The sequence below is a fragment of the Vidua chalybeata genome, chromosome 13, assembly GCF_026979565.1.
Source record: "Vidua chalybeata isolate OUT-0048 chromosome 13, bVidCha1 merged haplotype, whole genome shotgun sequence".
In the NCBI taxonomy this organism is placed as follows: Eukaryota; Metazoa; Chordata; class Aves; order Passeriformes; family Viduidae; genus Vidua; species Vidua chalybeata.
Window position 1 is genome coordinate 3,764,096 of NC_071542.1, and position 27,083 is coordinate 3,791,178.

The 27,083-nt window shown below is 40.4% G+C and overlaps 2 protein-coding genes across 3 annotated transcripts; one reads left to right on the top strand and one right to left on the bottom strand.

Annotated features, from left to right (window-relative positions):
* Nucleotides 1-127: 127 nt before the first annotated feature.
* RPS27L (ribosomal protein S27 like) lies at nt 128-4,731 on the top strand. The gene is made up of 4 exons (XM_053954585.1): nt 128-451; nt 690-798; nt 3,047-3,157; nt 4,238-4,731. The coding sequence occupies exons 1-4, from the start codon at nt 245-247 to the stop codon at nt 4,264-4,266; spliced, it is 456 nt and encodes a 151-aa protein (XP_053810560.1). The 5' UTR covers nt 128-244; the 3' UTR covers nt 4,267-4,731.
* On the bottom strand, nt 3,748-14,758 carry LACTB (lactamase beta). 2 transcript variants are annotated; one of them, XR_008433187.1, is made up of 7 exons: nt 14,513-14,758; nt 13,537-13,603; nt 11,852-12,042; nt 11,165-11,510; nt 9,686-9,851; nt 7,089-8,250; nt 3,748-4,821 (listed from the first exon to the last, which is right to left on the bottom strand). XR_008433187.1 is itself a non-coding variant. In XM_053954584.1 (6 exons), exons 1-6 carry the CDS (start codon nt 14,756-14,758, stop codon nt 7,707-7,709), a joined length of 1,560 nt encoding a protein of 519 aa, XP_053810559.1. In that variant the 3' UTR covers nt 5,303-7,706. The 2 variants fall into 2 exon arrangements, 1 of the variants encoding a protein (XP_053810559.1); XM_053954584.1 differs by lacking the exon at nt 3,748-4,821 and having other exon boundaries at nt 5,303-8,250.
* Nucleotides 14,759-27,083: the final 12,325 nt, after the last annotated feature.

Sequence of the window (27,083 nt, forward strand, 5' to 3'; positions counted from 1 at the left end):
CGGTGTGACGAGGAGCAATAGCCATAAACTAAACCACAAAAAAATTTCATCTCAGCAAGGAAGAACTTACGTGTAGGCTGGCAGAGCACCGGAACAGCTGCCCAGAGAGATTATGGAGTCTCCCTCTCTGGAGACATTCCAAACCCACCCGGACACGTTCCTGTGCCGCCTACTCTAGGAGACCCTGCCTGGATGATCTCCAGCGGTGCCTTCCAACCCTGACAATTCTACGATTCTGTGCCATATGAATGACGATTTAGTCAGCATCCAGTGTGCAGTGGGAGCACTTCTAAAGGGCATTCATAGCCCGAAAGGCCAGTATCACGCAGCGGTGTGTCGGAGGCACGCGTGCGGCCGTTTTGCAGCGGGGCGGTCCCGGCCCCGACACACGGCACAGGCGTGGCCGCGGCGCAGAGCGCACGGAAAGGGCGGCCCGGCGGCGGACATGCCTGTGAGTTGTTTACGGTCTGCTACACCGGGCCCGGTGCCGCCTGTCCCGGGCACCGCGGGGACCTTGCGGGGCGGCGGGTGACGGAGCGGACGCGACCCGCTGTTCCCGGGAGCCGCGGGCGGCCGCAAAGGCCCCGGAGAGGCGCGGCTGCGGCCGCGCTCGGGCAGCCCCGGGGCCCCGGCCCGGCTCCCGCGTGGCCGCGTAACGCCCAGTGCGCTTTTCCTCTTGCCCCACCCAGCTGGCCAAAGACCTAGTGCATCCCTCCTTAGAGGATGAGAAGAGGAAGCACAAAAAGAAACGTCTGGTGCAGAGCCCAAACTCCTACTTTATGGATGTAAAATGTCCAGGTAAATCTTTAAAATGTTCATGCGTGATGGAAGGAACAAAATTGATCTTGTATACTGTTCATCTTCATGTAACGGTTGATTATTGTTTCTTATCTGAGTTTGGTTTATCTATTCTGTAGAGAAAAAGGTCTGTATATTGCTTTGGATTTTTAAACAATAACCGTGTTTTCAATCTTTGGGAAAAGTTAATGTAAACAACCAGACTTTTCTTTTCTGGAGGTTCTGGCATAAGAGCTTCTTTAGTTGGGTTTTTTTCCTTTATAAAACCCTTGCAAGTAGGGAAAAACGCAACCCCCCCAGGTTGACATGTATAAAAAGTGAGATTAAATGGATGCCTTAAAGTATCCATAGCACAAGTTTCAAACAGAAGCCAACATTGTTTTCCTTCCTTTGTAAATTAGTTCTGGAAAAGCAACTGGAAAAACTTCTGACAAGGATATAAGTAGGGATAGTGCACATATACATAAAAGTAAAACATACACAACTCCCTTTTTTGCATGTGCTGTTAAAAACTAAGCTGCCATCTAGCTCATATACAAGGGTTATAAGATGCTGCCTATGTCCACTTTTCAGAGAACTTCATTACTTTGGTTCAGAGACATCTCTGTAATCAACTTCTCTTTTATAAACTAAACTATGGGATTTTGTAGCACCATGACAGGAATGTGCTCTACCAGTGAAAAGCTTTTTTATTCAGCACAGTTACGTCCATATTGCCCAGTGTGGTAATTTCCTAGCAACTGCTGCAGCATAAGAAGGTTCTAGCAGTAAGAAAACATTTACAATAGTGATCTTCCTGCCTTAGAACCAGGGAATTGTTGATGTACTCAGTTTTTCCTATCTTATTCTTTCTTAGTAGCCTAGTTTTCTAAGAAGCTCTGAGACATATTCCATCTTAAAGTGAGGTAATTTAAACAGCTTGAAAGTAAACTGTGGTTGCTTTTAAACAAATACAGGGTTGAAGGCTAAGCCTCTGGGTTTTTTTGGGTTTTTTTACACCTTGTTCAAAGCAGTATACACTGTGATACAGTTAGTGTCAACATAGGCCCATAGGTCATTGGTTATCTTAATTATTATTGGGTTAATTATTTTTTGTGTTTGAGGGATATATAGAGCAAAGCAGGAGAGCTTCAATAATGATAGAATCCTATACACAAGGCACTGAAAATAGCAGATGGCCTTATGTGTCCCTAGATCAGTGGAATTGAAGTTCCTACCTTTGTACTCAAATGGTTTGGGCTCGTTTCCCTGCCAAACCCACAAACTCCTCAACATGGAAGTTCATCTTCAACAGGGGAAAAACAAAATTTGCTGTGATTAAATTTTAGCACTTAGTAGTTTTTCACAAAGATTTGTACAGTTACTCTTTGTGATTTAAACAGAGATCTGTTATTCTGTCTAATTGTACTTCTTACCAAGCAGACCTTTTGTCACAGGACCCTGCTCACACCATATATTTTGTCTTAACTTTCTGATCCACATGTGTGAAAATGCAATCTCTGCTCACCTTTACTTATTTATTTTGTATATCCACATACAGATTAAATCCTTTACAGGTTTTCTTCCTCCAAAAATACCTCTTGGCTAATTAAAAATACTTTTCAAGGGAAAAAGAATGAAAAGCAGTGAAAATCCCATTTCTAAGCCATGTATGAGTGATCTCATCCTTTCTTAAGTCATAGAATTTATACGTTTTAGACAAAAACATCACATAGGGAATCAGTGAAGTTATTCTGTGCAAGTCTTTCCATTTAAATATGATGTTAGTTTTCTAGAATGCAACCAAGCCTTATATGTACCAATTATTAAACAGAAAGCAAACACAGGTTGGAACAGCAGTGTTTATATTCCCAGCTTTCAGACTTTGTCAACAGCAGTGTTCTACTGTTACAAGTTAAATATTTCTCCAGCTACATGGGTTCCTCTGTTCAGCAGAGGAGGCTAATCTGGAACTGCTGAAGTTCTTTAGAGATGTGATAGGCAACCTAGGGCTTGTCAGCCAGCAGGGCCTGTTGATTTTCATATGGGAATCATACCAGTTCCTGTTACCTAACTTGCTTTCCTATGCATGTAAGTAAAGGCAAGCACTTCAGAGCACAACAATGGCTTGCTTAGTTTGGCTTGGTGTGTTGTGTAATGAAATATAGATGCATTTTGGACAAGTGTATTTAGAGTACCTGATTCAATTAACACATAAAAAATTATGCTACAAATACCCAGTGGAAAGTTTCATAATGTTGTTTTTCAGGATGCTACAAGATCACCACTGTTTTCAGCCATGCTCAGACAGTAGTTCTGTGTGTAGGGTGCTCAACTGTCCTGTGTCAGCCAACTGGGGGCAAAGCCAGGCTCACAGAAGGTAAGGGCAATGCTACACAGCCTAAATATGCCACTTATATAAATGCATTTTATAGCCTGCAAGGATTTTGGATTTTGGAAACTGATACTGGAACACTGATTTTGCAAATTGCTTAGAGTTGGCTAGTAGAAACATTATCAATAGGCCCAAAATTGTGACTTTTTTCAGATTCTTTGTTTTTAAATGGCTATACAGATATGCCAGGCAGCTAAACACCTACATTGTCATCAAACACACTTCATTTTAGGTGACTTGTCATTCCCTTCAGCTTGTGTAATCAACACTGCTGTTTAACTCTGAGTTGTGTTTAAAGTGTTCAAAAGCACCATCAAAGGAGTAGGGTACTTTTGTCAGGCTAAAGTAATTCTGTGCCACTGCTAGTCACTAATGGCTTGCCTGTTTGTTTTTAAACAGCCCTACTGTAAAGCAGTTCCCAGGTTCAAAGAAAATTTGTTTCATATGAATTATAAGGGAACAAATAACCACTGATAATATATATACAGATAACTTGTATAACACATTATCTTTGAGTGCAGCCCAATTCTGAGGTATGTGAAAAGCACTAGAAACACTTTAGGATTTAAAAAATGTAAAAATTAATCCAGATTTTATTAATTTCTTGTTTAAAGAGCAAAAGGTATGCATGTATATAAATTACACATAGCAGTGCTTGTATAATGTGCTACTATGCAGGGGTAGTAAACGTGAGGACAGAATACCTGAAGTAAGGCTGTTGAGTAGTTGAAATGGTAACAACACACATAGCAGCTGTTTCAGTTTGGGGTTTGTGTCACTAAGGGATGGAACAGTAGACTGAAATTTTAAAAGGCATCTGGAAGAAAATAGTGCACTGTTATCTTATTTAAAGATGAATTGCATGACAGACATGTTGTTCAGGTTGAGCTAGAGAAGACTTACAGTGCTAAATCTTCACCTCTTATGAAGAGGTGGAATGTATGAAATTTATGAAATTTAAATTTAATCCATTAATTTTTCTACTTACATTGGATGGACAATTTTTCAAGGCAGTCTAACAATTTAAGGACTATTCATGTCTCTACTCACGTGATTTCTTTGCAGGCTGTTCATTTAGAAGAAAGCAACACTGAACAGTTCAGCATGTGATTTTTGGATCTGTGTTCCTGAAAGCCTTACCAGTTTAAAAATGCCTGTTACAACAACAGTGTAATTATGGTTGATTTTGTACAAATTACATGCTACTGCTCACTAATCTGCTGGAATCTCTTTTTCAATAAATGATCTGAAGTGCAAGTTTTTCCTGTAAGTTTGCAGACAACCAAGCTCTATTTTTATAATTTTACATTTAAACAATAAAAACCTTGGACTTCCTGCATCCTTCCCCTTGCTAATCATGAACTACAGCAGTGTAATGCATATAGTGACAGAAACTGCTTTAAAAATGCATTTTTGTGTATTTTATTGCTGCAGCTACTATGACTGCAAGGGTTGCAAAAGCTAGGTAAGATTTAAAATGGCTCATTTGCTTTCAATGTTGCTGTAGTCCCTTCTCCCTCTTGGTAATATGGTAATAAATAAAAATGAAAAGTTGCTCACCTCTGTTCAGCTGTTTCTCTGGAATGCATGGATTTTCCCTCCTGCTAATTTGATCTCAAGACTGCACTTGGTACTCTAAACTGAGATGTCTATCCAAAAAAACAAACAAAAAAAAAGAGTAGTCCTTTGCAAAGCACTGAAAACATGCAGTATAGAGAAGGCAACTGGCATATAAGCAATTGTAAGTCATGGAACTACACTAAGAGGTGTGAACAGTATCTAGGCACTAGTACAGCAAACCCATGCATATTGTTAGTATTGAATACTGGCATCAAATAATTGCCTTCTTGCAATAAGGAAAAGGGTTTGATTAGTTTTTGAAAGCCGTGTCTTTCTAAATGGCTGCTAAAAATGGATTTTGTTTTTAACCATGAGAAAACATTAAAACAAAATCTTACATATATCTTTTTCTATTAAATAATATCTCAAGTTATGTATCAACAGCTCTTTAAAAGTATCAGGGGTCTTGCTGAGCTGATTATTATTGGGATTTTCTAATTAGCTAGTATTTTTTTAGACTCATACATGTCTAGTCAATAAAATAAACCAAAAACCTGATACTACAATTGGTTGAATTTGCAAGGTACGTTTTATTTATGTTATTTCAAACAGCAAACGTGTAATTACCATATGCAGAAGGAGGTGTTTGGTACAGAAACAGGTGTACCAATGAAATACACACGCCTTCTAAGAAAAACAGGTGTTTATGTCAGTGCCACTCACAACAAAGGTTCACTCACAAGTAAGTTTATCATGAAAACTGCTCTTAATTCACCAGACATAGTCTAGTTAGTTTCCCATGCACAATGCCAGCCCATCAAATTACTGGTTTTAGAACAAAGATCAAAGTAGCAATATTAATTGTGATCTGAATGCATAGGCTAAGGCCAGACTGATTCCTAGTCTCTCATAACTGCCTTCTCTACCCTAAAAGATAAGAACGCATGATTAATTTAATACCAAAGCAGAGACTGTCAGGGACCCATTTTGTTCCAGGTGCTAGAAGACAAAATGATTGGATATTCTTGAGATAAAGACAATACATTATTAAAGAATAAAAAAGTGAAATTTTGGTGAGTGGACCAGAAATCCCAAGCAAACAATTTTTAAGGTACAATAATGATTGTAATTATGAAGAATATACTAAACTAGTCTTATTAGCTCCAATTAAAAATGTAGGTAAAACACTGACCCCTCAAAATAGTGAACTTCCCAGTTTCTTAGTCTTGGGTAATAAATATTATCATAGGCATAGTGGGAACAGAGAGGGCAGCATGCTGTATCATCACAGGGCAGGTAACAAGTATGAAGATAACACTAAATGCATTAGTTTGGGAAAAAGACAGGTAGGACTATCTTCTGCTAGCTGATAACCAAGACACCTTGCCCCTTAAATTCAGAGAAGCAGAGCTGCTAAGCAGTGCAGCAAAGGAAGTATTGAAACCTATCCTGAAAGACACTTCTGTTTTGTCTCAGCCTGGAAGTACTGTCTAATGTAACCGAAGGGGAAGTGAGGTGGGGATAAATCTTTGACATGACAGAGATCTTCCACGCCATTGTGAAATACATAAAATGAAGAATTCAGATGCTACTTTATTCCCATTGTGAAACTGAAGATTAGAAAATCTCAGACCTCTAGTCCCATGTTCAGCTCTGGGCTCCTCACTTCAAGAAGGGCATTGAGGAGCTGGAACATGTCCAGAGAAAGGCAGTGGACATTCTTTCTTTCTCTGGGGGAAGGGTCTGGAGCACAAGTCTGACAGGAAGCTGAAGGAGCCTGGAGAAAAGGGGTGACCTTATCACTCTACAACTCCCTGACAGGAGGCTGGAGTCAGGGGGGGTTGGCCTCTTCTCACAGGGAACAAGTGAAAGGACAAGAGGATATGGCCTCAAGCTGCACCAGGTGAGGTTCAGGTTGGACAACAGGAAGAACTTTCTTCACAGAAAGGGTGATTAGGCATTAGAAGGAGCTGCCCACGGAGGTGGTGGAGTCCCCACCCCTAGATGCAGCACTTAGAGCTGTGCTCCAGCTGCCATGGCTGTGTTTGGTTGGTGAGACTTCTACTCCTGGCTTCAAGAATGGACTTTGAGCTGTATTGAGCTATTTGAGTTCCTAATTCCTGTTTACAAGAGAATATCTAAGCTACAGAATACAGTGCCATTTCTGCTACCAAGTTAGCATGTGTATCACTCAAAAATAATGGGACAGTTTGACAGCTTGTCACATTGTGCTATTTGGGTGGACTTGACTCTAGAAATAATACTTTTACTGCACAGTAAACTAATTCCACACATTGTCTATGTCCAATAAAAATGGATGAGAGTACATCTAAATAACAAAAATAATTTTACTTACATTGCTCTAGATTAATTCTTTTCTAGTTCTTAATCCACAGCTCTGATAAAAGCCTGCTTCTGGTATAAATCTGCATCCTGGAGGTAGCTTCAAGGTTTGGGTTTTGTTGTTTTTTTAAGCAAATAAGGGAAGTGGTATGTGAAAAAAAAAGCAATGGTGACACAATTTTTCTTTAAAAAGTAATACTGAATAGTTTTGGCAGACGAACTGTGAGAATAACAAGCAACATATTTGTGTGCTCAAATCAAGATGTGAAAATTTTCAAAAGTTTAACATTCAAGGTAGATAATTTGTACTTAGTGCAAAGAAAAAAAAAAGGCTATTTTTTTTATCTTGGTCAAGTGTTCACTAGTTGGTAAAAATAACCTGCGTATATAATGATAATTTACACAGGTACTACAGAAAGTCACCTTTGACTGTTAAATTCTCATTTTCTCTAAGTTAGGAACTTCCCTGAGAGATGAATTCCAGTTAGACGTAAGTTTAGCACCACTAGCAGAGGTTAATTAAGTGAATTATTTATGCTTGTCCTTCCCATATTCTTAGTGAACTTGAAGTCCAATTATACCCTTCTCCCTTTGTGTTTCAGTACAGTGAGTTCAGTCACATACATCTCTTTTAGTCTGTATATTGTGCCCATTTCTCTTTATCGAATTCCCTTGCGATCTTTAAGGCAGTGCTGTTGAGCGAAACCGATTGCATATTACAGATAATAGTGACAATGACTCCTCTCGGGGGGGCCACTGGCCAAGTACCCACAACTTCAGGGTCCAGCTCTTCAGGCAGAATGAGGAGGACACTGCTGGCCCCCACGGCACCCCCGGTATGAGATGCATAGTGTCTCTGCTGTCTGCAGCAGCCATACTGCTGGTTTTTCTCTACCACAGCCCAAGCCATGGCATATTTACCATCCCTGTCCCACGACACTTCTGTTTTTGGCACTGGAGTCCACATCATTGCAACTGTGCTTGGCTTGAGGTACCCTGGAAGAAGTTTGCCATTCTTGTTTTTAAATTGTCCGGCTTGATAACTGTACAACAAGGCGTTTCCAAATTTCAGGAGGTCACCTACTGATGACAGGAAGCCACCACCGGCCCACTTGTAAGAGTTGTCCACATATGGTGCATTTACCAGCCGTCCCTTTTTGTTATAAATGTAACACCTATAATTCAAGAAAATTCAACTTGTCATTCTCATGGACTATGCACAATGATTTTAAGCTGCCCTACTTCAAAAGAGCAAACTGAGCGTGGATTAGCTTGCTCTCACAAACATTTAGAGGGTTTTTAAAACACATTTAAAAAATATATTTATTGCAGAAAAATCAACAAGTAATTCAGACAGAAAAACAACAATTAAGGTGACTTCTTATGTTTGAAACTTAACTTCAATAAAGTACTAATCCTTCTGCTTAATCTTAGGATATACTAAGAATAAAGACAATATACAAATAAGAGATGTGACAGAGATAAATAGATCAGGCAATGCAGATTTTCTCTTAAATGCCTGTACTAGATATGAAGTGTTTAAAAGAACAAGGAATTCTACAACTGAGGCTTAGGTGACTGCTCTCCAACAGTAGTTTCCATCCTTGACTGCACAAGGTTGATCATTTGTGAGAAGATCACTATCATGCAGATGAGCCAGAGAGCCTCTGAAATTTTGCAAGCAAACTAAACACGAGCACAAAGCATCTTAGACTAGAGCAGTAAAGCTGTGTGCACACACACTTTCAATATGTACCTGTACTTAGTATAAACCTCAGCTTCAACATGTTCATCGTTCTTTGAGAGCATTTTAGAAGCCAAACTTTTAAAAAGTCTGAGCCTCATTTTCATGAGGCTGTTACTAAAACCTACTTTGTCATTCAACAGAATTCTTGTCCCACACCAAAACTGAACAGGGGAGTCAATTTCTGAGCCCAGACAGGAAGTTCAATAAAATAAGACAAGAAACCCTAGCCTGATCCACTATATTGGAATGGATTATCCAGTTACAAAATTTATCTCAGCTTGTTGTTTTGTGGGTGTCATTTGTTTTGTTTTTGTAGGAGTGAGGGAGTGGGAGTGTTGGGGTTTTTTTCCTATGTTACATTAATTTTAAAAATCAATTGATGTTAAACACAATTTAATTCTGGTCAACACTGATACTGAAATTTGATTTATGAAAACCTTGTGTTACTGTGAGACTATTACAATTCCATGGAACCCTTTAAATGCCAGTATATTAAGCAAACTAAGGTAATTATATATTCCAACATAATTTCCTAGTTACTCCTTAATTTATTTGCATTTATGTGCTCCCTTGTACCCAAAGTAAATGTAAACTTTGAAGTCACCCCTATTACTCCACTCACCTCCCATATTCACACTTAGAACAAGAAATATTTATTTCTTATTCTGTAATTTTACATGCTAATTATAGAACCTATACCATTGCATTGGAACCAGCTACCGGACTAATGTTGAGGTAACATACAGCACTTCATTCAAATGTCTGGGAAAAGAAAAATCACACATTCTTAATTCAGCTGTCTTAATTAAAATAGAAAGGGCAACAGTTGTTGTGGAAAAATTAAGAGTTCCACCCCTGTTTACCTTGCTCTGTTATATATCATTGCTTCATTGTCATCTAGGACAGTTGACAGCATATCCAAATCACGAAACATTTTCAGCATATAATCTGTAAATTTTTGTCCTGAAGCTCTCTCCACAACAGCACTTAAGAGAGTAAAGCCATATGTTGAGTACAAGAACTGACTACCTTGAAGAAAGTAGTGAGAAAGGGAAAAAACCCCACATTAATTGCATGATACTTAAATGGAATCATATGTGCAAATAAAACTATATATAGCAATTAATAATCAACCATTGTTAATCCTAGGCCTAGGAAATTCTGTACTGCAGCAGATACACATCCTGCTAAGAGAACAGCACTAAAATCTTCCAGAGATCTCTATGTACAGTCAGGTTTCATGCCAAGATGTCAACGCTGACATTTAACATCCTTTCCAGGAGATTTACCACATCAGGTCTAACAAGGATGTCTGGATTTGGAAAGCTGACACAAGCCATAAAGTTACTGCTTAAAAGATGCTCAGCTACTGTGACTTGTTTGTGTGTTCATACCCTGGAGAAGGGAAAAAACCAGCAGTACTCACATTTTTCAAGGGTATTCATCACTTTTAGCACAATGTTTCTAGTTCTAGAATATCCCAAACGATTATACAAACACAAGCATGTATATTATTTAAGACAACAGAATTTATTTACAAAACAATGTTTCATTTTTTTTAAATCTCATCCTTGTGCTAATGCCTTCTATGAAACATTTGCATATCAAGCAACTGCTTGAAGTGCCTACAGTTGAGACAGATCTCTTACTTGAAGTGGTTCCTAGAGCTCTCCAAAATGGTGAGTGTTTAACTTCACCCTCTTTCTACCCCTCTCCCCTTAAATGCACATTATTTACTGTTTATCAGCAAAGCATATAATTTACCTTAACCTAACTCATTTAAAATTTACACCTGAAGTTCCTCCAAGTCCTCTCTAGACCTAATTTAAATAATCCCAACAATAAATTACTTCAGTAATTCCGTGATTCTATGGGGGTTTTTTGTAGATTTTTTTTAGGTCTGATTTAGTGCCTCAGTAAAATTTTTGCTTTTGATTCCTATCTAGAAGGCCCAGAACATGACTACAGCAAGTTGGTATTTGCTTACAAAATACTTTGTAGATAGAAATTTGTTACCAGAATTATCTTCTGCTTCAGCATTTATAAATCCACTACCTGGTATGTTTCAGAGCACTTACTGCATTACTTAATGCTCCTGGGAGAAAAGTCTTATACATAGATATTACATGACCAGATGGTTTGTGCAGAACAGACCAACTACTTCTCTGTTGAGCTTTTAATGGGGCACGTGAAGACAAAAAAAAGGAAGAGAAGCAGAACAAACCAAAACCCCCACACAAACACTCTTCACTGGACTCTACTATCATCATTACATGTAAAATTATTTGAAACAAAACTCTCACCAGAAGAGCATATTTTGGTCTGCATTAATAGAAACTCACCTGGTTTAAAGAATAAAGGATCATTTTTAAATATCTTCAGTGATTCAATGACACTTTCAAATTTTTCCTTCAAATAATACTCTTCCTGTTCAAACTCCTTGTCGTTCCTGCCAGGCTTTGAATTTCGTCTCTTTGTCTCACTATCATGTTCTTTCTTCTGTTTAACACAATCAGTGTTTTCAAGCCCTTTACCTTCTTTTGCTTTTTGTTCTTTGTCCTGATGGGATTTTGCTAGCTTAAGTGCTTTGTTTGCCTTTTCCTTTTCTTCTTTTACTTTTGTAATATCTTTTTCATAGTGACGAATCCCACTCAAGTGTGAAACTAACTGTCTTGTGGTAATAGTGACCTAGGTAGACAGGATAATGTCACCTCTCTTCATTAAAAGACAAACAATAAATCACTGAAAAAGTAACATTCACCATTACAAAGAACAGACAAAGGTACAAGACATTTTAAATATCACATATTAAACACAGTATTAAAAAAAAAAGTATATATGTAGACACTACACACTTGATATAAAAGTGAAGATCCAAATACGCTTTTTTGAGCAGGAAAGATCAGTACTTGTCTAAATGATTTTGAGTGTTTTGTAGGAATAGGTCAAGATCAGGCACCTGTACACAGATAGCTATGTAGTGACAGGAAAAAATTAAAGAAAACTCTTACCAATAAACAATTACATACCTTTTCACCCTCATAGACCTTTTCTGGAAATTCAGGGACATATTTCTGCACTGGAGCATCTAAATCCAGTTTCCCCTCTTCCCAGAGTTTAGCAACAGCCATCATTGTAAGACACTTGCTGATGCTGGCGATACGCATTATGGTCTCTGGCTTGCACACCACACGGTTCTCTACGTCAGCATAGCCCAAACCTGTAAGGAAAGAAAAACACTCTGCTAAGTCTTTTGCACAGAGACATGCTGAATTAATTATATGCAATGAATTAGATTTACTGGCCCTTTAAAATGTTTTTCCTCCAGCTAAACTGGGACACAAAGCATTGGTCGATCCCAGCCCCTGCTTCAATTCAGTCCCATAACTGAATTGAATAACATATTACTGTAGTAATATGTTACTATATATTACTGTAGTAATAACATATTACTGTAGTAGTAGCAGTTAATCAGACCCCATTGGATTAGACAATGGCATCTCAAGTTGCTGATTAAGACTACAACAAACATAATGATAAATGAGATTAAAGGTTAAGCCAAAATTTACACTCCTGAGGTCAAATATTCAGTGTAGAAAACCCAAACAGACCAAATCTAGACCATAAAATAACTGACCAACAGTCATAAACACTCTTTTACTATTCTGAATTAATGGCTGAAGCAGTAAAGGTCTTATTTTATCAATACAGAAAGTGAGAGAGGAAACCACTCACAAATTCACACCAATCACCTAAGCTGTAAGGTGTCATAGAACCAAGGTGTCACTATGTTTCAGTATCACTCAGGAAGACTTCAATTAAAACACAGCTTTAACCAGTCTCTGTAACAGTGTTTTCCTGTGTAACCAATCCATGAGTCTGGTAGCAAGAACTGGAATTAATAAGACATTATCAAGCTGCCAAACTAGTTTTCAGTTTGAGCAAGGTTTGAAGAAAGTGCAAGTGATGTTGCAGCATAAAAGCAAGAAAATGCAGCAATGACATATTTGCAGTTTGCAGTACAAGAAAGGCCTGCAATCAACACACCTCTGTCTATATAAAACTGTAGTCTAACAATGAACTGCTCAGGGAAAAACCTCAAACCTTGACAAACGACAAGAAATAAAACAGATTGCATGCCATTTGCCCAAGACCTTTTCTCTTATATAGTTTCTACTCAAATGCCTGGTGCTTGTTAATGCAGAAGCTGTTCCCCTCAGTAAAAACACCTTTCTGAAAGGATAACACCTGTTAAATCCCAGTACCTTCCCAGTAAAACTACACCTCAGCCCACAAACAGGAGACAGGTCACCAAATGTGAGCCCTTATTCCTCTGACTACTAAGGAAGTTCCTGTGGGGAGAACAGTTCTTTACCTCCTACATACAGTGCTACCAGACTACTGTACAGCTCTATGCCCAGAGTGCATTCAAAGGTTAATCTGAATAATTAATGGAAGAAAGGTTCTCCAATCTAACTGTTGAGATATACTAGCATATTCGGGAAGTTTACAAATTATCAATTCCTGGAAATGATTGAAGTTTACCAAGGAAGGTGTTATTTGATACTCCCTAAGCACGCATTTCTGGCTACTGTTCAGAGACGGGATGTCAAGTAGACAAAATCCCAGTCTGGTTAACTTGTCTGAATCATTCATTTTTTAATTCTTCATCAGTCCTTGACAGTATGCACAACTACGACTCCCATATGCTAACCTTCTGACCAGACTTCCTTTCCGTCTACAGAAACTCCAACTAATATACCAGGGATTCCTGCTTCATCCTGCAAAAAACAAAAGGGACAGAGACATTTAGAAGGATATTTAAGTTAAAAAAACCACTTCCTCCCAAGCCCTTGAACTGAAAAAGCTACAAAAACCCTACAAATAAACCTGCTTATTGTTGCCAAATTATAGTTGAAATTTTGTTATGTACCAGTTTGGTTGAACTGGTACAAACTGCTTTTGCAAAGCTGATATTCTAACTCAGCTATGGAGAAAAACATACCTAAGAAGAATAGCAAGGTAATATTTTTGCGTTAATAATTCAATTGAATTACGGAATGGAACATGCAAAAGAAACAAAACATGACAATTAATATGCAACCGGCAAACTGCATCACTTACTGGCAGGCAAGATTTCAAAAAAGCTTCAGCTGGATTTTCGAAGTAACTACAACGTGCTTTTTAAACAGAATCACAAAATATCCTGTGTTGGAAGGGTCGCACAAGGGCCAGCTCCTGGCCCTGCACAGGAGAACTCCAACAATGCCAGCCAGTGCCTGACAGCGTGAGTCAAACGCTCCTTGAGCTCTGTCAGGTTTGCGAGCCGCGACCACTTACCTGGGGAGCCTGTTCAGTGCCTGACCACCCTCTAAGTAAAAAACTTTTCCTCATACCCACCTGAACTTCTCCTGACATAATTTCCTGGTATTCCCTAGTCACAGAAACTCGGAGATCAGTGCCTGCCCCTGCGCTTTCCCTCAGGAGGAAGCTACAGCCCCAGTGAGGTTTTCCTCTAGGTTGAACCAAGTGCCCTCGGACGGCTCTTGCCACTCCTCCCTACAGCCTTTGAGGGCCCCCCTTGTTCTCAAGATACCCCATACTGTGCCACACTTCCGTACACCCCTGTATCAAGCTGGCCTAAGCTGCGCCAGCACCGGCAGCCTCCAGCGGTGCCCCCCGCTCAGCACCTTGATCCTCCGCACCAGGTCCCTGCTCCTCTCCACGGCCGCGCCGAAGCCGCGTGGGGACGGCGGCTTCTCCTCCCGCCCGCTCTCAGACTCGCTTCCCACCGGCGCCGCCCGAACCCCCAGAGCCAGCCCCAGCGCCAGCCCCCAGCCCCAAGGCCGCGCCCCGGCCCCGCCGCCCCCTCTGCGGGGCGCGGGGAGCCGCCCGGGAGCCGCCGCCCGCCGCAGGGCCCGCGCCAGGCCCACCATGGCCGGGGCGGACATGGCACCGCCGGGCCACAGGCACCGCCTCGCCGGGCCGAGCCCCGAGCGCATCGAGCGTCGCCGCCTCACGGAGCAGCGCGGCCGCAGCGGCGGGACAGGCTCCGGCAGGGCCTGCAGCGGCCGGCGCAGGACAGCGCGGCTCGCCCGCGTTCGCCACGGGCTGCAAATGGGCTCTCTCCGCCAGCGGGACACGCGGCACTCGGGCCGCTTCCCCGGGGCTCGGCACGACTGGCCGGCCAGGGCGACGAACGGAATCACAGGAACGATGAGGTTGGAAAAGACCTCTGAGATCAGCGAGTCCAGCCTGTGACCGAACACCACCTTATCAACTGGACTACAGCACCAAGCGCAGCGTCCACTCTTTCTTTGAACATCTCCAGGGTCGGTGACTCCCAACACCTTCCTGGTCAGCCCATTCCAATTTTACTCTTTCAGTGAAAAAATTCTTCCTAGTGCCGAGCCTAAACCTCCCCTGGCATAGCTTAAGACTGTGTCCTCTCATCCTGTCACTTGTGTGGGGGTAAAGTCTGACCCCCACCCGGCTGCACCCTCCTGGAGTAGGGAGTTCTAGAGGGCAATAAGGTCTCCCCAGAATCTCCTTTTCTCCAGACTAAACACCCCCAGCTCCCTCATCTCATCAGACTTGTGCTCCAGACCTTTCCCCATCTCCATTGTCCTTCTTAGGACCCACTGCAGCACCTCAGTGTCTTCTTGTCTTGAAGGGCACAGAAGTGGCACTTGAGAGGTGGCCTCACCAGCACCAAGTACACGGGACTTAGAGCTGGTTCCTTTAGTTAACCACTAAAAGCCATCAGCTGTGTCCACGTGCAGTTACAGGTGGTATTTGGCCAAATGAGCCAAATCCCTGGCAATCCTCCCCAAAGACTTATTATTTCAAAATAAAGGTTTTTGAGTAGAACCCCAGCAGGCTCAGCACCACTCTTCCTCCTGATGGAGGTGAAGTTGTAACTCCTACCAGCACCAACGTGACTCTGACAGAATAACCTGGTATTAACCAACAGTTTCATTGCTCTGATGCATAAGAAAAAGGTAGAGAAGGTGTAGAATACTTTAAGCCAAAAAATAATTTCTTAACTCTGCACTCCCCAGCAAATGTTTGCAGAATCAAGTGAAAAAAAAAAACCAAAAAAACCTGCTGCTAAATATATGCCAGGCTGAAGTACAGCAAGCTGGGCTAACACCCAGATAAAACCTCTTAACTGTAAGATGACCGTATCTGAACTAGGTTTGTCAGGAATTACTTACAGTAGCTTTATCTTCCAGCACTGCTGTAGTGTCAGGTTTCAGCCTAGAAAAGTGTGGATGGCACAGATGGCATACGGAGAGTTCTAGAAGGACAGACTCCCCACTTCTGCTTACAAGTATGGCTCACTTCTTTGAGATGCTAACCTAGGGATTTCAATCTTCATGTCCAGTGATCTCAAAAATGGCAGGATTTGGCAGAAAGTCAGGCCAAATAGCTTTCATGTGTGAAGTCAAATGCAGACCAGATGCTACCCTTTCCACTGCAGGCATTTATTGCTCATTAGTATTTTCTCAATAAAACTCCATTGCTTATCACAGTACAACTTCATACACAACTGGTACAAGATGATGTATTTACTTTCTTGTAACTCATTTTCACAGTGCTAAACTTTTTCTGGAAGCATTTTTGCAGCAGGATTCTCTGCATTCCTACATTAACCTGCTTGGCATGAACACTCTTTGACATCACACTTTGGAATGGGCCAGAAACAGAGATTGCCATTGTTCTGATTGCCTTAATGAAGAGCTTTGTGTTAAGTCCAGTAGCACAACCTGGCCTATTGTTATCTGTTTTATCTTCCTCTAAACTGCTGGGTTTACTAACTTTGAATTGAGGTATCAGGTTTACAATGTTTTGAGGATTTTCTACTCTTTTTCTACTGATAGCAATGAGGAGGACAGCACCCACAAGGCTGATCCAATTCTAATTTAACAAAAAAAGACAATGTTTTTCTTCCATTCTTGTCCATCAGTGACTCAGAAGTAGAGGCACAAAGTCTCAGCTGTAATACATCTTCTTTATGTAACATAACCAGAAAAGTCAATCTAGAGACCCCTCTGGCATGGTGGAAAAGTCTCCACATGGTTGGTTTAGTACTAAACCAGCTGAATTTTCCCCTGCTCTGCCTCCTTACCAGACTATACTTGCTGGATTTGTGTTGAGATATGCCTTATTCAGATGAAAAAGAATGGTGTGAGACAATGGGTGTCTCAGCAAGGCAGGGCTGTGCTCACTCACCTCCACTTGAGCCCAGTTCTGGAGTCTCACCATCAAGAATCCCTTAAGACAAACACCCTTAATCTCTAAACATCCCTTAATCTCTAAGACAAACACCAAATGCTCAATAATACAAGATCTTCAAACGAAGTGCTGGTATATCTTCCCAGTTATCTTGCTCTTCAGTTGTTTGCCACAGCATTCACTGGCTTTTTCATAACACTGTGATGATGCGAGCTGGGGAACCACAGGAAGGTGGGCAGCAGCTTTTGTGCTGTTCTGCAGTGCTGTAGCCCACCAGCAAAAGGTACAATATGCTCACTCTGCTGCTGATGGTCACCACTTTGTGGAAACATCAGGCATTTGCAAACTGTGAGGCTTCATCAACATTTCCTAAAACATAACTCTTGGGGTAAAAAAAAAAAAAATCAGGAATTTTGAAAACAACTTCATCACTTTCATCACTTCCATCAGTCCTCCTCCATTTCAGCAAATGCTTTTGTGGATCCTGATGTCTCAGCAATAATAACATATGTTATTATGGCTGTTCCTGCTTGTAGGTCTGGACTTTGATCACATTATTTTTTGCTATGATGATTTAATTTGCTTTTCTAGTTCACTGACAAACTCTGCAGTGACACACCCCTAAATGTAACTCCTCCATTGAAAAAAAATGGGTAATGTTTTTAACAAACAACATGTAAGGTTTGAAAGATAGGAAACAAGTGATTAGTATTAGTATTCCCCTGATGAAGTACTGGTCAGACCTGAAATCATGAGCCCATCTCTGCTTTTTCAGATTATTAAATACCATTTGTAACTGCCACAGACCCAGACTGAAGCTTGTAGGATGAATGTGTTGGAAAGGGCTCTTAAAAATGAAGGAGGTAGTAGTGTAAGGAAGTTAATTCAATTTCTTTTTTGGATTTATTGTGAAACAATGAAATGATCCATTAATCCAATGGATTCCCATTATTCCAACTGGATTCCAATAATTAAAGACTAACTTCTGTAAAGATTTCTGGACCTAAAAGTGTTGAATCTAATGGAATACAATTAACAGACAAGAGCTAAAGTTGTCAAAAAGGACTGTAATTTATATTTGTATTAGATAAAATGAAGAAAAATAGAAAACCAGCGATTAAAAAATATTATCTATGTATACATATGTGGAAAATTTATGTTGATGGAAAATGCAAAGAGTGAAGGGATAACAATTACCTTGATCAAGCCTGATGTTTCTACTCTCAGCACAGGAAGGAAATGAAATACCCAAATTATTTCTGAATTAGAAAAGAAGATAAATAAAGGGAATATTAGACTTAGAGAGAAATCAAGCTCTGTTTACTCTGTCTTTTCAGAAGCAATTTCATTTATCTGAGAACCAAGAGACAGAATTTTTATTTCCCTCTGGCTTGAAGCATTTGCACAGTAGATGGCAGTAAAAACCCTCACCCATTTAACCAGCTGCTAGCAAAGGGAGTGGTTCCACTGCTGTGGGAGCTTCCCTGGTTGTCACAGAGTTCCTGAACTCAGTTATTACAGTCTCCTCACCCACAGACATTTTTTTGTTTGGTCTTGGTCAGTATAGCAGTCCTCAGAGTATTATTATTTATCAAGTAAGGTAAGAGCAGCATGATTTCTGCAGTAGCAGAGCTGCACTACCAACCTGCACCTGTAACATTCTATGCTAGGACGGTCAGAGCCAGCCACAAGGCCAGGCATGACTCCCCTAAAGGTACAGAAATAAGGGCACACTCACAGCTCGAGTTTGACATTTAAATCTTCTCCGAGTTGTTTGGGTCTTTTCCATAAGGTCATAGGTCAGTTAAGAAACATTAGTCAGGAGCTCTTTAAGCATGTAAGGTATCTTACAACAGAACCAAGAGAAAGATCAGGATTAAAAGCAGTGGGTCTTCACACAGTGAGATCAACACGTTTATTAACAGCTCTGCTTAATTCACTTCATTTTCCTGTGTATTCAGGATGTATCATCTGGGCATTATATACTTTCAATGAAATAGAATATGCAAGTTTTATAGTGCCACACTGTTACTGCCTTAGTTTCAGAAGCTGCATGCAGTCTGACACAGTTCCTAAAAAAACAGGATGGGAGTTCGGAAAATATTTTGCATGTTAAGAAAAGGAATGCTGAAAAGACCATGCTGTGGTTATAGATCAGCCAAAGGGCACACACACTTATTTTTATTCTTTGCAAAAACATTAGTTTTAAAATTCCAGTTTTGCTGTGGTGATTTTCTCATAGTTTTAATTCAGGGTCTACTCAAACCTTTTTTGGACCCAGAGGAAAAATAATTTTCATCAGCTGAAAGTATGTAGTGGAGGAACATTTGTGAAATACATCAGTGTAAAAAAAGAAAACCACCACACATACACTCTCCCTCCAAAGAAAAGATGCAGATTTTTTTTTCCTGTTTTTCCTGAAATTATTCTCCAGGTAACAATCCTTTCTGATAGAAAACGGCACAGAGAGGACTGAACAATTTTGTGCCTAAGAATGTACTCACATTTATCATTAGACTTCAGCTGCCGTGTGTAACCTTTTTACCCTCTCCAGCATTTCTCCCACTTGCTGGGCAGAGGTACAAGACACCATGGAAAATGATGGTGTGCATCAGTACTGCTCAGAGTGCCAGAGGCACCACACAGCATCAGAGAGTTTCATTTTCCAGTTGTATCTTTTCAGACTCAAGCACATTGTTTCAAAACAAAGTAAGAGCCATGGAAGGTGTAAAACACCTGAAAGATTAAACATATTAACAAGGTATTGCGAGGGTCATATGCCCAAAGGTAGAATTACATGTGCAAGCACTTGGGAAAGCTTTCTGGCTTGCTCTAGAAAGAGCTCCTCACAACTGGGTGATAACTACCTCTCCTTCCACTCTTTCTCCCCAAAATACAAAGCTTAATGAAATGAACATGGCCCCAGAGTCTGTGAGTCAAAGATGTGGCTGTGAGGACTCTCACAGCCTGACACTTACTGGTGAGAGAAGTGGGCCAGGCAACTGCATTCAGCCATTCTGAAGTGCCAGCACCTCCACAGCAGGTGTCTACAAGTCAGGAAGAAAGACAATAGGCACATTTGCTTGGACAGATACAGCAGCAGGAGGAAAAACGTGGTTCCAGATTTTCTATTTTCTGCGTGAATCTTTGCACATATCCTGTCTGAAGAATACAGTTCTGATTTGCATTTACTGTACTTATCTGTTCTTCTAGACAGAAGACTCTGGATCCTGCTCAGTACCTAGTCCAGCTGTTTTTCCAAGCCATTCAACATTATTTGAAGCCCCAGCATGTATTTTTACTGATATCTACTGCCACAAGCAAAAGGTTCTCTGCAGTTTATGCCAAACACTCACCCAGTTATTAGTGCAGGCTGGTTGCCAGCCTGTTTTCCACATGTTTACTGCTCTGACCATCCATTCTTGTGTGCTTTCACCTACCTGTGCTGCAACTACACCTTCATTTTGTTTTGCAGACATGTTCTGTGCCACTAAAATTGCTCTTCATGGGAACAGAGTACAGATAGCTTGAGAAACTGCACAGGCTAGTAAAAAACAGGAAAAGGACTCTTATCAAATTAGTAACGTCCCGGGTATTTGGGTGGAGGCATTTGGCACTGGGCTTGCATATTCTTATGGGATTGAGTCCATGAATACTACAAACTCCATCCCTTTGCTTCATACTTTTCTTCCCAAACTTAGATATATTTCAAAAGAGCCCCTCTAAAGATGTGTAATTACTATATGCTACACAAATTAGTAAGCAGGGATTTTACTTTATTCCTTTTTCATACAGGATAAATCAAGTTAATGACATTTGCACAGGTTTATACCGCAATAGGATATTTGCAAAAACTAAAGTAGGTATTTCTTTTGTACATTTGCAAGCAGGGCTGTGGGAAACAACTAAGAAAATTTTAAAAACTTTGCTACTGAGGGAAGACAACTGCCTGAGATGAGTGACTTCTCTAATATGCCCTAAGTGTAAGACAGTTCATCCCTCTTGTGATAATAACTTGGAATAACTCATCAACTGCTTGAATTGGAAATACTGTCATTTATTTCTTTTACCTTGACCAAAACTGGGACCATTTCCTTGGTTTAGATGCAACTTGTACTTTCTGGTGTATAGCAATGTACATCACTGTACATTGTTACATCAATGTAACACTTAGTGTAATTAACATCACTCAGTAGAACAGTTTTAATAGCTGCACACTCATCTCAGTGTTTGTTGCTCAGCTTGGGTTCTTTTCATCCTTTCATCACCAATAAAAGCAATCTGCAGTGTGAGGGCAAGCAAGATAAGGACACATCCATCAGAGGAGAATCCAGCTCAAGGCGTGCTGGTGCTGGAGGAGAGGCTGTGCTCTGCTTGGTGGATGATGAAATTTTTTCCAAATGCTGTAATGAAAACTAACAAGTTCCTACTCGACTTAGTGCCTGGCAAATTTAACCAACAGGTGTGAGTAAAAAGCATTTTTTTGGTGGGCTGTTGCGTTCTTGTAAATTCTCACCCAGGAAAATAAAATATAACCAAAGCTAAATCCCCATGTTGTCTGAGAAATACATGTATAACTGGTAAGTGACATGTCTGATGTTAGAGAGTAATGTCTTCATTATTGATTCACAGGCAAAACAGACTTGGGCAAAAGAGGAACTGGGAAAACAGATACTAGGGTTTTCTGGGTTTAAAGTAGTTTGAAAAGGGATTTCTGCCATCTCAGACCTTTAATACAGTATGCAGGTGTCCTACTCAGATCAAAAAGAACTGCTCAGCACCTCTGAACACTAGCTTTTTCTTTAGAACTTGAAATATAACATTGCACTGCTCACTGTGGGCAGCTGTTTGGTTTTTAAACCTACATACCAAATGTCACAGCAGCTAAAGATCCAGCAGCTTTGACACAAGAGAGAACTTTTCATTGTGCAATGACTATTAAAGCTCAATTCTGCAACACTGAGACTTTGCTCTAATGGAACTGTTTGTTTGACTAAGGCTTAGTCAAACAGGCAGGCCTTAGCTCTATGTACTCCATATGTGTGTTATGGCCAAAGCAGTGTATGCACCTGGGTGGTTTGGTAAAATGATCTTTAAAATAACTTAGCTGAAATGGCACAAATCCTTACACAATCTGCACTCAATTTAAACTTGGATTTTTCATTTTTCTTTAATTAAATCCAAACTGTTAATAGCTTATGATTCACAAATACAATGGATGTAGAGTAAACCCTTGCTATCAGTCCTTTTGCCAGCTGTAGTGTTCCTACTGTGCTGGCAAAAGTACAAAACTGGCAGCACAAAAACTGAAGGAGATGCAGAGGGAGGAGTCAATAATTTAATTGCTCAAAATGGCAATAATGTCTTTATCTCCTGCACACAGACTCATAAGCTCGTGTGCTTTTAATTCCAATTTATGACAGTAAGTCTCAGCACTGAGCACCTCTCATGGACTAACAGCCAGTTTGGGCTGTTAGTTGAGCTGTCTCTTGTATCCACAATCCTTCCCAGCAGTTGTTAATTTCCTGGAAATGCCTTGCACTCAGATATAGCAGCATGTGAATATAATAAAAGCACACACACATGTGCTGCATGTTTGCTACCTGCTGACAAGCAGCAAAAAATGGTGAGTTTGGATTTTAAGTGTTGTAATTTCCTGGTTAAGATAATTGATAATGAAGTCCTAGCATAGATAAATTTTACCCAGATTCTGCCAGTGTGGCAAGAACTCCTGAAATCCTGAAAGGATTTTTACAGAAAAAGTTCCTGCATACTTTAAACCCAGACGATGTTAACAAAAAATTCCTGTTATCTAGACCTTACCAAACATCTTCCCCTGTGGCAAAGGAATGTGGTGGCTGCACTGACATGTGTAAAAGCATAACACAGCAGCATTTAGAGGGGAGGTTTCATCCCTCTGTAGATCATCTTCATGTTCTCTATACCGTCCCAACTGGCCTTTAGCCCCCATGTGCAATTCTATCTTCTTGTTTCCCTTCCTATTTTCTCACCTAATTAATGTTCCAGATTTTTTTTTTCTGGACAGCCTGCAGAAATTACATCACCCTTTTATCCTATTTTATGCTCTACATGTGTACAATAAAAAATATGGAAGTAGCACAGCAATCCAGATTAAGTAGAAAGAAGTCTGGCAGGCTCATCCTTGCTGGCTTTAAAAAAAAACATAATCCAGAAAAGATTCTGAAGCATTTTCCCAGGCTATTTCTCCAAGTAATATTCTTGTCAAGAAAAACATAATAAATTATCCATTGGGCCTGCAAAGAAATGCTCTATTTTTAAACTGGAAACTTACACAGATCTCCATGTTAATATCAATACCAATGTGTTGCAAGGTAAAACAACTTACCAGAGCTTTGCAGTTGCTCCACCTTGATTTCACAAAATGTACTGTAGGAACACCAGACCTGCATAATTTTCCTCAGTGGCACAGGCAACTATCACTAGGTGTGGCACTTTGCAGGTTTTAGCCAAGGAAACACTGTTTGCCGTGAGCTTTGGCTGTGACAGACCACATGGATTTTTCCTTCACATTTCTCTTTGTGTCTCAGGGCAAAGAATGAAAACTACACTGAGGAAAGAAACAATCCCAAGAAGCAGATCATAATCAGGCCCTGGAATAGAAGGCATTCAAAATACTCTGCTGGATCATGGCGTCAAACATGTATCAACCCTTTATACCCATGATCCATATAGTCTTGCTGTGAAGAATAGAGAAATGTTCTCACAACCCTGCAGGTCATGTTTTGACATGTAGTATTGGCAGCTGCATCTAGGTCTGCAGGACTTGGGGTTTTTGTGTGTCTTTGCTCTATTTTTTAATGAAAAAGAGGCAGTTTAATCTTTATCCAGCTATTCCTCAAACCAGCAAAGAGATGGGAAGAAGCCAGTGCTGTGGTGTCCTTAAGGTACACAATACTCAAACCCAAAATACTATGGAATGTCCTTTCATTTTGGTGCATTATGAGTCAGAAAATAACACATGGAAAGGAATGATGAGGTTTTATACGTCTGTAAGACTTCTATCTGCTTCTGTTTCCCATTGTTTCCATCTGGACTACCCAGATTCCTCACTAAGCTGCTGGCATTGAGGGGCATCCTGCATTCATGCAATTCTCAGCCGCAGCTTACAAATTGGCAAGGTTCTGACTTACAGAAAACTAAATGGGTTTGCAACTGAAGCCAAGAAGATGATACAAACTTGTACAAATTCTCTGTACCTTGGAAAGAACGCAACACACACTGAAGACAGTAAGTTATACAGCTTCCCTCTATTAAAAGAGCTATTCTCGTGTGCATTTTCAAAAAATCTTCCATGAAGATAAAAGGCATTATCCTTGTTTCCTCTGCTTTGACTTCTTTGCTGCAATTCCCATTTACTCTTTCACTGATGTTCCTGTTTTACTATTAAAAGAAGCCCACCCAGAGGAACACCTGAAAGAAAAAGTACTCTATTTTTCTGTGTGCTGACTCATGTAGAGTATTTCCTTCCCCAGTTAAAAAATTTATTTGGCTACTTTCTTCTTTTTCTGTCACTAATGAACATTACAGCAGTCAGTGACAGCCCAGTGTAATAGATATTCCTCTGATTAATAGTGAAGTTTGACAACCCAGGTGCTGAGTAGTATTTAATACACATAATACCTTACAGATCCAGAGCTGAGAGGCAGTGCTCTGTAGGTGCAGCCTATTGCTTTAGCCTTGTTTCCTCATCAAAGTTCCTGTTCTTTCGTCTTTCTCAGCTATTCAGTAACTCTTGATTGAAGTGATTGACCACACAGAATTTGAAAAGATAAAATACATTTCTGCAAGTTTTGTGAAGGTAAGGAACCATTAAGATAGAACATGCCTCTGAGGGTCATGATGGAAGGAAAGCACACCCTGCAGAACGTCTTGGACATTATTTGGTATCAGAGATATCCCAAGAGGGAGCAGGAGACAACACAAACATCTCCATATCTGGAAAATAATTAATTCCAAGTTTACAGCCAACCATGAGATAGGAATCTGCAAGAAGGCAGGTTTTGCCAGTTCTGGTGCTCTCAGAACTACTCATTTCATTGAGAGAGGTCAGCTCAAAAACCAAACCAGACAATTAAAGAGTATGGCTGCACAATTAGGATATATTTCAGACTGCCAAATGTGTGTTCGCATTAAAAGAAAGGGTGAGTAACTCTCCAAACCAGGACATACATCTTGAGGAATGCTGAACGATGCAGGGTTCTGTGATTTAACAAATTTTTAGTTAAAATAGCAAAGTAGCCACAAATTTGGTTAAATGGGGGCTCAGCTTGTTTTTACAAGCCAGTGCTTTGTAGCTGCACTGAGTTTTGTCTGATTAGACACTACATCTAAAGAACCCATGAGGGGTAGTAGCTCATGAGATATGGTAAAAACAATTTTCCTGCTCCAGCAAATATGCTTTTACATGTATTTATGTGTCTGTTGCTAGTCAGCAAAAAGCCACTTGGTGAGATTCATCATCATCATGTTCACTGCTGCATTCAGTTCTCCTTGAAACTGGAAAGCTTTTACTTACCTATTATGAAGCTTTAGAGATTCATGTGCAACAGTGCACTTTGGAGAAGTCTACTCTGCAAACAGATTTTTTTCAGATTAATTCTTATCTCCCTGCTTGCACATGCTTACCATATTAATGGTGACATGATACCATTAAGAGATATGAAAACCACAGCCTTCTCCTATCCTTACACACAGTGAGAGTTGAACTCAGATTCCCCAAACCACAAGGCAGTTTGTGGTCTCCTGAAAAGCAATTTTAAGCAGCAAACAAAGGGTCTGACCTCACTCAGACTCATTCTTTAGGACTCAAGCACATACCAAGGGACCATAGCAGCAATCCAGTGGAGCCAGCAGCACACTTGGCTGTGTAAGATTCGTAGCCCAGTGCCAAGAGCTCCTCTGTTCTACTCCTGCACAGCCTCTGACTCTCTGGGTGACCCTGGGCCCTACTCCACAAACAATTCCCAGCACAGCACTTTGTTATGGGAAGCCCTCCTGACTCCAGCAGCACCAGTGGAAGCAACACATGCATGAGGACTTGAACTCCCCGAGCTCAACTACCTGACACTTCATCCTTGTGCTAAGCAAGGAAGGAGCAAGAGATTAGAGTAACTTATCTCCAGCACTATGTGGTTGGAATTCTGTCAGTCTCCAGTACAAGCTAAGGCCTTGCAGGAGCCTTGCAACATGTATTTTGCTCCCCAAAACACAAGAGAAACATGAAGCCAGGGATTTCATCCTTTCCATTTAGGATGACTTGGCAGCCAATAAATCACACAAAAGCTTGTAATGTTATCAAGTTCCTCCCTTTAAAACACAATCAAAAAAACCCAGGCTCATACCAGTACATGTTCCCTCTCTGACTCCCACTTAACCTGAAATTATTGTGTATTATTTTACCCCTTTACCACCTCACACCAGTGATAAAGTCATCTGTTTTCAGTTCCTTGCTAAGGGCCCACTAATGGAAATTCTTTGGTGATCTGGAAGGTATCTGTACCTATCTCCTACCAAGCTCCTTGCTGCTAGAGGGATGGACAGCATCAGCTTTCAGCAATATACTACAGAAAAAGAAGGAAAAAATAATTATTTTTCAAGTCCTGACAACTGCCCATTTACAGACCTAACAATTCAAATAAAGACACCTACGTATTTAGAAATTAGCAACCAGTAGTGAAAAGCTGAGTGGAAGTATCTCTTATGAACATGACACATGATTTTCAAAGGTTTATCACTGTATTGAAGTAAATTAGCACACATTATCAGGTAAGATATACAAATAGATGTTAGTGTTTCCAAGAGCATGGCCTTCCGGACTCATTTCCCAAAGAGGTCTATGGGAGCTCTGCAATGGTCTTACCAAAAACATTTTGGTCAATGATGAGTAATTTTGGAAAGTTCTACCATTTACTATGGGATAATTGCATCCTGCACACACCTGGGCATGCAGTCAAGTGACAGGGACAGGCTCCTGCAATATGG

Bases quoted from the DNA above. Each gene is read 5' to 3' on its own strand.
- LACTB (XM_053954584.1), bottom strand. From the start codon at position 14,758: ATGGTGGGCCTGGCGCGGGCCCTGCGGCGGGCGGCGGCTCCCGGGCGG. The intron at 12,043-13,536 runs GTTAGCATATGG...CTTTCCTTACAG, and splicing joins AAAGGAAGTCTGGTCAGAAG to GTTTGGGCTATGCTGACGTA. The intron at 8,251-9,685 runs GTAAACAGGGGT...CTTGAATTATAG, and splicing joins ATGATATATAACAGAGCAAG to GTGTTACATTTATAACAAAA.
- RPS27L (XM_053954585.1), top strand. From the start codon at position 245: ATGAATGACGATTTAGTCAGCATCCAGTGTGCAGTGGGAGCACTTCTA. The intron at 452-689 runs GTGAGTTGTTTA...TGCCCCACCCAG, and splicing joins GCCCGGCGGCGGACATGCCT to CTGGCCAAAGACCTAGTGCA. The intron at 799-3,046 runs GTAAATCTTTAA...GTTGTTTTTCAG, and splicing joins TATGGATGTAAAATGTCCAG to GATGCTACAAGATCACCACT.